Below are 10,768 nucleotides of genomic sequence, written 5' to 3' on the forward strand. Positions count from 1 at the left end.
TGAAGCTGATGAACTTACATTAAAATATGCACTTGTTGGTGTGCATGTGTGAATTATAGGCTTTGAAATTATTCCATTGTGAGATTGGCAGTGCAGTCCTACACAGAGTTACACCCTTTGAAATCCATTGACATCTGTGGGTTTAACTCTGCTTAGGACTGCACTGTTAAAAGTCCTTGTTTTGTATTTTAGGTAAGAGTTGCTTATAAATAACACCTTCTGCCTGTTAAAATCCATGAAGGCACCGAGGTTTGCTCTTTGACAGTAATAAAGAACAAATACAAGGGAAAGGATGTGACACTTTCTTTTATTAGGAATCTTTTAGTTTCCGTTTGTGATCTGATGGTTCTGAGTATGTGTGTGTGTGTTGGATGTGTATGTAGTCAAGTTGCAGTTGACTTAACGGTGATGCTAGCAAGGGGTTTTTAAGGCAAGTGAGAAGAAGAGGTGGTACCAATGCCTTCCTCTACAGAGTTTTGGTTGCCCATACAAGTACTGACGCTCCTTAGCTTATGAGATCTGATGAGACTGGGCTATACCATGCCACCTTCCTTCCCTCTGAGAGTCTGACTGGAGTATATTTTGCATTTGGCCTGTTAAAAGTAGCATACAAGTCCAGGGACTCAAAGAGCTGCTTTATCTGTTCTTAGTGCTCTCTATGTGGTAGATCTGAAGAAGTTCAGAAAGATAGCTGCTGGTGACCGGCTCCGAGGACAATATCAAGGTCTTAGCCAAGATCCCAACAGTTTATCCAACCTTGATCAGGTAACTTACTTGCCATGTCTTAAATATTGTAAATTGTATATAAACCATGGGATGCCCTTCTGTGGGCACTTTTGGATCCAACCCCACAGTTAAAATTTAAGAAGAATCAGATAGTTACCATTTCTTGCCTATAAAATCTAATGATGCTCACATACTATGGTATTACTTTAGGACAGCTGTGGCTAATTAAATGCAGATACATTATTGTAAGGTAAGGCATCAGTACGGTTTTTGGGAAGACAGAAGACAGGCAGTGTGGGGGAGATGGTCACAGCTAATTGTGCATAGAGGGCACAAGAGGAAGAGACTTTGAGTGAAAGGGATGCAGAAATACCATAGCTGCAGATAAGTGGACAAACAAGACTAAAAACCAGTAAGTGTTATTTTGTACAATGTGGAAAAAGGAAATGGGCTCTGGATTGGTTTGGTAGGAATAGGTGTAGTAGTTGATAGCAGGAAAGATGTGTACAATGAGCTTTTGATGGACTCTTAAGTGCAAGGAAGTAAGAATCTTAATACCGGTTTAAATGATTTATGGTGGTGGATTGTGGCTGAGCTTGAAACAAGAAAAATAAGAAGGGTAATAGATATTCTTCACTTCTGGTTCCTTTCTCTGTCTGGTGTGTTTTGCTATTGCATGTCATCATCCTTTTCTTTTATTTTTAAGCTTTTCATGTATTGAAAAATGACGTTAAGTGATTGTATTCTCCAGTATAATTTCTTGCCATTTATTTCATAATAGTTCTGGATTTTTCAGTCTGTGCTAGTTCTGTTTTACACTTGGGTGTAACTATGTAGCTGCTCTCCAGAACAGTTTTATCATGTTAAAATAACTGCAGCTTTGTTTTCCTTCCATGAGGACTTGCCCAATAACATGATCCATCAGGTGCCCATTAAATCACTTCCACAAGAGTGGCTTTGGTGCGAAACATGGTGTGATGATTCGTCAAAGAAGAAAGCAAAAACCATTGATCTGGTAAGGCTCCTGGCACAACAGAGTAAGGAGAGATCAAGCCACAACTTAGGAGCACTTTAAAATGCATTAAGTGATATAACCTGTAAAAGAAGGATAACTATTTTTCATTTTTGCTGTTTGCTTCCCTGCTCCTTCCAGGCATAGTCACTTACATCATGGATGGCCATTTTTATTCTTGTGGGCTATGCTAATTTCTAGATGCTGGTATAGTGACTGGAGGTCTGCATTGCCACACAAACTGACCTTCAAAGTGGCTGCCATCTAGGAGTAAATGCTTTAAGTTATAGACCAGATATGCACAGGCATATAAATATATTTATGTACTGTCATGTGCACCACCCTAGTATACATAATTTTTTCCTACTAAGCTCCAAGACCAGTCTAGACCTTTAGGCAGGGTTTCTAGCAAGAGTGGGAGCAGGGCAGCAAATCACAGAGCCTCAGAGAGAGGGATAGGGTTTCTCCTCCAAAAGGAATCAACTCATTGGCTTAGGGAAAGAATACCTACCTATCCATGCAAGGGAATATGATTTTAACAAAATTGTTAATGCTCTGAAGGGGGAGTTACCATTGCGTTTCCTAGGAGTAAGCAAGGGAAGAAGAGTGCCCTTGTGTGATAGGTCCATGTCAGGCCAACATGGTTTAGGTTCATGCACTTTCATTTCATGCATATATTTATATCCCACTTTTCTCCCCAGTTGGGACTCAAAACATCTTAGAACATTGTTTTCCTCTCCGCCATTTTCTAACAACAGCAACAGCTGGGCCAGGCTGAGAGTTTATGACACGCCAAAGGTCACCCAGTGAGCTTCCGTAGTAGAAGTGAGGACTGAACCAGACCCTAACCCACTCTAGCCTCTATGCCATGCTGGCTCTCACACCAGCTTCTATAGAAAACTATAAGCCATTAAGGTAGGGAACCAGTTTAGTCAGATTGTGTTAGTTTACTGAGTTATTTTAACTTTTATTTTGCATCCTCCTATGAGTCTGAATTCCTTTCCTACTCTCCTTTTCCCATGCAAGTAGTTACATGCATCTTTCCTCCATTTTCCAAATAAAGGTAACCTTTTTTTTTTAGTTAAGAGAGCCTGTTTTTCCCCAGATTACTTGGGTATAAAAGAACTGGGTTCTGTGTATGCCAGTTCTCAGTTGAGCCAGGCTGTGTGTATAACTGCCACCAGCATGTCCATTTAAAATCTCATGCAGATTCTGGTAGGCTAAATTTTGCCTCTTTCTGCCATACACACACAAGCTAGATGGGGTGTGTGCATGTGTGTGTGTGGCAGAAAGAGGCAGAATTTAGCCTACCAGAATCTGCATGAGATTTTAAATGGACATGTTGGTGGCAGTTACCCACTGAGAATCTGTGGGCTATTGTTTCAGATGCAAACAATAGCTAAACAGCTTCAGGAGGTCTGAGGAAGCATCATTCTCTGGTTTTCCTCTGTCCTTCCTTCTGAACCACCATGAGACATGCACATTGGATAAAAAAAAATCCAGTACAAATGTAAGTAACATTGAAGTGTGTATTGTATCTGTTTCTTTTAAAATCAATTTTCTTTTACTGCACCTTGATTAAAATCAGGTAGAGCATCTGGAAACCATCATTGTTTAAGAATCTGTTGTGTTCATCAACCTATGTTTATATATTCATTGTTATTGTGCGCACTTTTTAAACAGTTACTGTGTTTTTAAAGAAAAGATGTAATTAAGACTTCACATGTTGCCAGTTTTTGAAGGCCTCAGGCCAATTTCCTTAATTCATGGAAATTTGCAGCTGTCTGGAAAAATTGCAGCTCTTGATGTTGGCAACAATGTAATTTAAAAGAAAATTATAATATAATGTTTAATGCTAGATCATACTTGGGACATGTGTTTTCTTCCATTATGTATGAAAGGCTGTGCATTCCTTGGCATTGACCTCTGTGTTATATTGTAGTGTAATAACCCAATGACCAAAGAGCCCAAGCTGGAGGCAGCTGTGAGGATTGTTCCCGAGTGGCAGGACTACGATCAAGAAATTAAGCAGCTGTACAGCCATTTCCAACAAGAGAAAGCAACAGGAGCATTCTCTAAAACAAATGGAACAGAACAGCCAGGTCAAGAAGGTAGCTGTTTTTCTTCACGTAACTTTAAGATGCATCTGTGACACACCTTAAATCAGTGGGTAGACCGGAAGTGTGGAATGAAACCAGAGCTGCTCACTTTCTGGAAAGCAAAAGCTCTCCTGGGACCCTTTTAAGGACTAAACTACACTGTGGCTTAGATCCAGACTAGACATTTCTATGGGTGCAAGCCTTTCCAGCCACAGAAGAGCATGATTTCTCCCCTCCTGTAGCAGCTTGAAATGCCCCCTGAAACCTTGTTCTTCAGGAGAGGGGACACTCAGCAGCAGGACTGGGGGGGGCATTTCAGGCAGCTGCAGGAGTGGGGAGGCAGGAAAATCACAGTCTGTGAGTAGAAATCCTAACGCCTATGGGAATGTTTAATTGGTATCCAACCCTGTGATTAGACTGGCACTTCTGATGTGTTAATTTCTCCTTAAAAACATCCACAGGGCCTCAATTTTGATTGACATCATTGGGGAAAGGTAGGGGCTAATACTTCCCCCTGCACTGTTTTTCCTGTCAATATTTTATCTTCTCTGCTCCCCTGATTGTTTTTTGCTCTATTATCTACAGGTATCATACAGATTTTTTCCCCTCTTGTTTTGGGGCTTCTGGCAGCTGGGAAGGGGTGGCATTTCTAAGAAGGAAAACAGTACTGTGGGGAGAGTGAAATCTTCCCTTCCTTAGCACAGCTGCCCCAGACCAAATTGTCTCCCACTTTCTGCCATCTTTTTTTGTTTTTTAGGGCCAACTATCACCTCTGCAGTCACAGAGTTCCAGTGTCACATATCTTTTGGTTGTAATGTCGAAGTGAACTATCTGAAGTCATTGTGAACCACCTAAATTTAAGCTCCGGACAAAAATAACACTGAGATTTCTTTTTTTCATTTTTTGGCAATTCTCTCCAATGTATTCCTTAAAAGTTCAATGCCCGCAGTTAACAAGTGCAACACAGAAGTTATTCTTCTGCTTCATCAGCTTGCTGCTTCCTGGTTGCTTAAATTAACAAGTATCAGCATTGGCTGTGGGTAACATCAGCTATTGATGGCAGCAATTCTGATAACTGCATGTGCATGCTTCCCCATATCAAGAATAAGACTGCTTATTTAGAGGTGGGGCACCAGATGGAATGGTCATTTGTCCCTTGGTTATTGTGACCTTTTGGAAAAGAGTGTATTTGATTCCATTATCTTGGTTTTGCAGTAGGTCTGTACAGATATGGTTGTGATTCAAACATAATGCACCATATTTTGCAAATTGTGATTTAGATAGTTGATTAAGTGAACAATTAAACCATGGTTTAAGAATGGACATCAAACCACAATCTCAGCAATCAGATTAAACCTGGCTTACAAATCAGAGTTTGGAATATGCGAGTTAGGGTTACATCTGTCTAATTAGATGGCTGATGTGGAGAGAGGGAGGAGCAAGTCTGAGCATTTTGAATGTCTCTAAGGATTCTGATAGGAGTCAGGCAAGCTATGGTTTGGCCTGAGTATATCTGGGACACAAACAGTGGTTTCGGCTTGCATATTGATTTATCCTCTTCACCCATCCTGTTTTCCCCCCCTACAGGAATGTCAGCGCACACAGAATTATGATCCATGGAGACAAACCAAGTGAGACTGTTTCAAAGACAATTTTTCTATCAAATACTAGTTTTTTCTAGTATGTTTGCAGAACTGCTGAGTAAACTGAAGCGGTGTGATGATGTATCTTGCTTGGTTGAATTGATTTCTGCAGATGGAATGGGATCTGGATGCTTAGAATGAGCGTAACTGGCTTTATTTACACCTGCAAGAGACGGAAGAGTCTATTGAGGAATGTTAAATTCTGGTAACGTTTTGAAGCACCCTGAAAAGCAAGCTTCAGGTCTCTTCTTCAACTTTTGGTAGAGGACACCACTGAACATCAAGATTGTGTTGGTTGCACCTACCTTTCTGGGCAGCCAGAGGAAAAGTGCTACTCAGAGAAAGGGCAGAACACTGAGAATATGCAGGCTGTTACCTCACAAGGTTTTGAGGAAGAGCAAAAATTTTTATGGCTGGAATAGGGCTTGGTAACATCCCTGGAATTGACAGACAGGTGCTGAATTGGATTCAGGGTTTCTTCCTCTCTTTCTTTCGTTATGCCCTTGATTTTGGTTTTAGAACTGCAGTACTTTCATTTTAAATGGGACATTGTGAATATCCCATTTAATCTATCATACAACAAAATGTCAAAGAAACCCCAACCTCTTCAAAAATGTACATTTGCAAATAAATGTATATTTTAATCAAGCAATCATCCAAAATTTTCCCCCATTGGAGAAGATGCCAAGATGTCTTCTTGACATATTTCCTCAAATTCACTAAAGACTGCAAAATAATTAGGGCATTAATACTCTTGCAGATTTCTCATTTCATGAATGTACTTTGTTGATGCTGATCTGTGGAAGTTTCTTGGTTATGTAAATTTCATAAATTTATTTTTCCTCAACACCCAAATGGTGTCAGAAAAATAAAGCCTTAGAGTTCCTAGATCTTTTCTCTAATTCTCCTCTTTCAAACCTCTTTAATCATTTTATTTTGATTTTTCTTAATGCTTTTTAATGTAAAGCACTAGTTGACTTCTTTTGTTTTCAATATTGTTCTAAATTCACACTTTTTAATTTATCAGGACTTGTATATTTTACGTTTCAGGTGCACAGAGCAGAACATACCATGTTTGTTCCCTTCACCTTGGGTTAAAATTATTTTGGAGTTTTTCCCTCCATTTATAATTTTAAAAAATCTTTTGCCTGTCAAGTAGGTCCAGCCCAAAAATACTGCATTTACAATGTGCTGAACAACTTTGTACAGGTTTTGAGGTCTTGTCCATTCACTACAAAAAGCATAAGCTTTTGAGAACCACAACTCTCCTGACGAAAATAGCTGTGGTTCTTGAAAGTTTATGCTACAATAACGTTGGTTTGTCTTAAAGGTGCTACTGGACTCTACTATTTTGCAACTACAGACTAACACAGCTAACTACTTTGGATCTACAAAAAGCATGACATTTTTGTTGATCTGCTCCTTTCTGGACATTGGTTGGTGGGCACTCTGCTATAGAAAAGTGTTACCTCCACAGTTCATGCCTAATATTGGATATTCTTAAATAGGTCTACAAACAAGAGAACAGAATGCTACTTTGTATTTATATGACTATGCTAAGTTGGCGTAATTACAGCTTTTGACCATAGAATTTTAAAAAAAAACAACCCAGAATATTTTCTTATTATGAAATGTATTTATTTAATTGAGTCCAGTAGCACCTTTAAGACTAACCAACTTTACTGTAGCATAAGCTTTCGAGAATCACAGTTCTCTTTGTCAGATGCATGGAGGGTAAGAAGAAACTGGTCAGATATATAGGTGGAGAGGGGAGGGGGGAGTAGATTCAATCAGTAGCTTCTGATAATGAAATCAGTTACTTCTGATAATGAGATAACCATTCATAGTCATAGTTGAACTACAGTGACCTTTAAGTCCTTGATGAAATGTCCTGGTAGACTGAAGTGTTCTCCCACTGGTTTCTGGATGTTGCCATTTTTAATGTCAGATTTGTGTCCATTTATTCTTTTGCACAGAGGTTGGCTGGTTTGTCCAATGTACAGAGCAGATGGACATTGTTGGCACATGAGGGCATATATCACATTGGAGGATTAAAAATGGCAACATCCAGAAACCAGTGGGAGAACACTTCAGTCTACCAGGACAGTCCATCAAGGACTTAAAGGTCACTGTAGTTCAACAGAAACCTTTCAAAAACAGAATCCAACGGGAAGCTGCTGAATTGGAATTCATATGTAAATTTGATTCAGTCAGGCTTGGATTGAATAGAGACTATGAATGGTTGTCTCATTATCAGAAGCCAACTGATCCCATTATCGGAAGCTACTGATTGCATCTACTCCCCCCTCCCCTCTCCACCTATATATCTGACCAGTTTCTTCTTACCCTCCACGCATCTGATGATGAGAACTGTGATTCTTGGAAGCTTATGCTACAGTAAAGTTGGTTTGTCTTAAAGGTGCTACTGGACTTTCTTCGATTTTGCTACTACAGACTAACATGGCAAACTCCTCGATTTATTTCATTGTTTCTCATAAGAACATTTTAAGAAATTGCATGATTTTGTTACTTCCCTAGTAAGCTTGCAAGAATACGGAAGTCTGAAATAATCTGCTTTAGAGCAGAAGTAAAGTCAAACAAATCTCTACGAGTTTAAACTTGTGACAGCGAAGGGCAAGTTTGTTTTGAAGCAAGGATTTAAGTCATGATGTTTACATATAGCTTCTCTCCTAGGAATTCAGGGGCAGCCTTTACAGGTGGGGAAACACCTCCTCCTTATCAAAAAGTCAGTGTAAACATTTGACTTCTGTAGTGGAGGGGATTCCATACAGCCCCTCCCAGTCCATTCCAGACTGTTTTGAGTGTAGCAAGTAGGGTTGTTCCAGAATTCATTTAGATTTTGTTATCTTCTTTGGATTTCACCTTTCCTTTCCTAACTTTTATATTTACTGCCTCCCCCGCCCCTTAGCATTCTCATACCTCTGTCAGGAATTACTGAGGAAACTCATAGGGAAAATCCTTTCTAAAAAACACTTCAGGCCTGCTCAGGGTCTTCTGGTTGTGTTCTTCCTGTCTTGTGCCTGGAATGCTTTTAACTTGAACTGAAATAGTTAAGATAACTGAGCAAGGAACTATTACATGAAAAGAGCAGTTGCCTGCATCTCTGTTTCACCCGTGGCTTCTCAGTGCTGCTGTCTCTCCTCCTGAGCTGAGATAGTAGGGGCAGGCAGCTGAAGCTTTGAAAGTGGCTTAGTGCTACTTTCTCTTCCCTCCTCATCAAACGAAGGATTATGGGTACTTTGGGTGGCCACCGCAGCAGTGAAGAATCCTGCCTTCCCCCTGCAGCTGGGAGAGGCCTAGATCTGATTATTGAGATGGCAGCAACAGCACTCAGGTTCATCCTTCTTTCCCACCCTGGCTGGAAAAGCAGAAGCTGTTTGTGAGTGATCTTGTAGTGGCTGCCACTCCAAGGGTGTCAAAGCAACACCCCCCGCCCAAACACACACACCTTCTGGAAAGAGTAAGATGTCAAAGAAGCACCTGACTGGTGCCCCCCCCCCACGCTCCCCTTGACTGAAAATGAAAACCGTTAACTAGCTAGGAATGAGCCAGAATCCTGCTGCTGTAATACTCGCATGTAGAGGCTGAAAAGAGTGAGAAGGAGCAGTAGCACAGACCGGGCAGCCACCAAGCAGAGATGTTGTTTTACTGCCAAGTTTGTCTTTCCAGCTGTGTGTTCATTTTGATACAGTTCTACAAATGAGCGCGGGTCTTCCCATTCTGACCTGAGCGGGAGGGGAGCCCATCTCATCAGTAAAGTCAGAAGACTGGTGAGGAGAAGGGATACTCTATTGCCCTCTGGACTTCCAGAAGAATGCTAATAAAACTGTTTCCTCTTTGTATGGACTGAGGTTTCCCTTCCGTAACAAATGCAAGTAAAATAAAGCAGTGGCAATTACCAGCTTGGCTTGGTTGTGTGGTGGTTTTGAAAAGGAGCAGTACAGACCCATTCCCTCCTAAAATACAAACAATAAGAAGCAGGGGCACATTAATGGACTAAAAAACTGAACTGAGATAGAAAAACATAAACAAACAAGCAAAGCTTTGCATTTTGGAAATGTTAATGCGATGTTAGCGATTTTATATATCTTTGCTGTAAACTTTCCCTCTACACCTAGGAGAACACAGTATGTAAAGATGATGATTCATCAATACTAACATTTTCTTCAATGCCTATTACTAGTTAAAATGTTTAAGTACCCAAAGGTGAGTCAGAACAGAATGGTCAAGAGACTTACAGTTATAAAAACTCTTTACTGGGTAACAGCATTCCATGTTTTCTCAGATCATAAAAACGCATTAGCCCTGCAAAAAGTGAGAGATACGGTTTGCAGCTTTTTTGATGTGCTCTTTCGCAGCAGAGAGAAAGTGGGCATAACTTCTAAACAGTAAAATTAAATGTCAGCTTGTTGGCTCAGATTCTGTTCTGCAAAATAACAATCCCTAGCTGGCCTTAGAAGTAATTTTAAGAAAAATCCCATGGGGCCTAGCCAGTCCATTCACATACCCCCAGGAGGATTGAGAGAGCAATGCCAACAAATATCTATTTCTCAAAAAAGACTGTTACATTTTCTAGACTGCTTATTGGCTGCCAGAAAGCAGACTGCATTCCAGGAATATTTGTCATGGATTACAAACAGGAGAAGGACATCCATTGATGACTCTGTATAGAAAATAAGAATCTCAAGCAGTAAACAAGTGCTTTCTCACAGAGCCTAAATAACAGTGATGCTTAATGCTCCAGCACCCCACTGTCATGAGACATATACTTAGGTGTGTACATCTCAGTTTTATAAAAGTGGCAGTAATTGCTCCTCACCATACAGACTCTATACAGCATAAATATTTCTTTGTCTTGCTGACTGCCTGTGCTTCTGTTCCACTCCTGATCACGCACATCACTGTATGTGCTGTCTTGGCTCAGGATGAAGTCAGTCCCAAATTCAGAGGTGATAATTCACTAGCATTCAATTGATTATCTGTACAGCACAATATATTGTAACATGAGGAAGGCAGCTGGAAAACATTTACTGTCTGAAGTATGGTAGATGTGCAGATTTTTGTGTCCTAATCAGAATGTTGTACTGACCTCTAGTTGTGACTAGCTCTTAATTACAGAAGAAATTAGTGTAATTTTTTAACTTTTAAGAAATGTTGCTGGGGCAACATAATTTGCAGTGCAAACATTGCACTGCAGTTTTGTAAAATATATCTTCTATGAATGGAGCATAAAGTATGACATTGCTGTACATTGAAAAAATATAGCA

General features: G+C 40.1%; 1 protein-coding gene across 3 annotated transcripts in view; it reads left to right on the forward strand.

Annotated features, from left to right (window-relative positions):
- The window catches only part of UGGT1 (UDP-glucose glycoprotein glucosyltransferase 1), a 60,448-nt gene extending 53,303 nt beyond the window's left edge, over window positions 1-7,145 (forward strand). For all 3 annotated transcript variants that reach the window (XM_054983011.1, XM_054983013.1, XM_054983012.1), the window contains 4 exons: window positions 651-765; window positions 1,625-1,741; window positions 3,681-3,849; window positions 5,425-7,145. In XM_054983011.1, coding sequence (XP_054838986.1) covers window positions 651-765; window positions 1,625-1,741; window positions 3,681-3,849; window positions 5,425-5,450 — 427 coding nt within the window. In that variant the 3' untranslated portion in view covers window positions 5,451-7,145. The remainder of the gene's footprint in view (window positions 1-650; window positions 766-1,624; window positions 1,742-3,680; window positions 3,850-5,424) is intronic.
- Window positions 7,146-10,768: the final 3,623 nt, after the last annotated feature.

Source organism: Eublepharis macularius, chromosome 6 (assembly GCF_028583425.1).
Source record: "Eublepharis macularius isolate TG4126 chromosome 6, MPM_Emac_v1.0, whole genome shotgun sequence".
NCBI classification, from domain to species: Eukaryota; Metazoa; Chordata; class Lepidosauria; order Squamata; family Eublepharidae; genus Eublepharis; species Eublepharis macularius.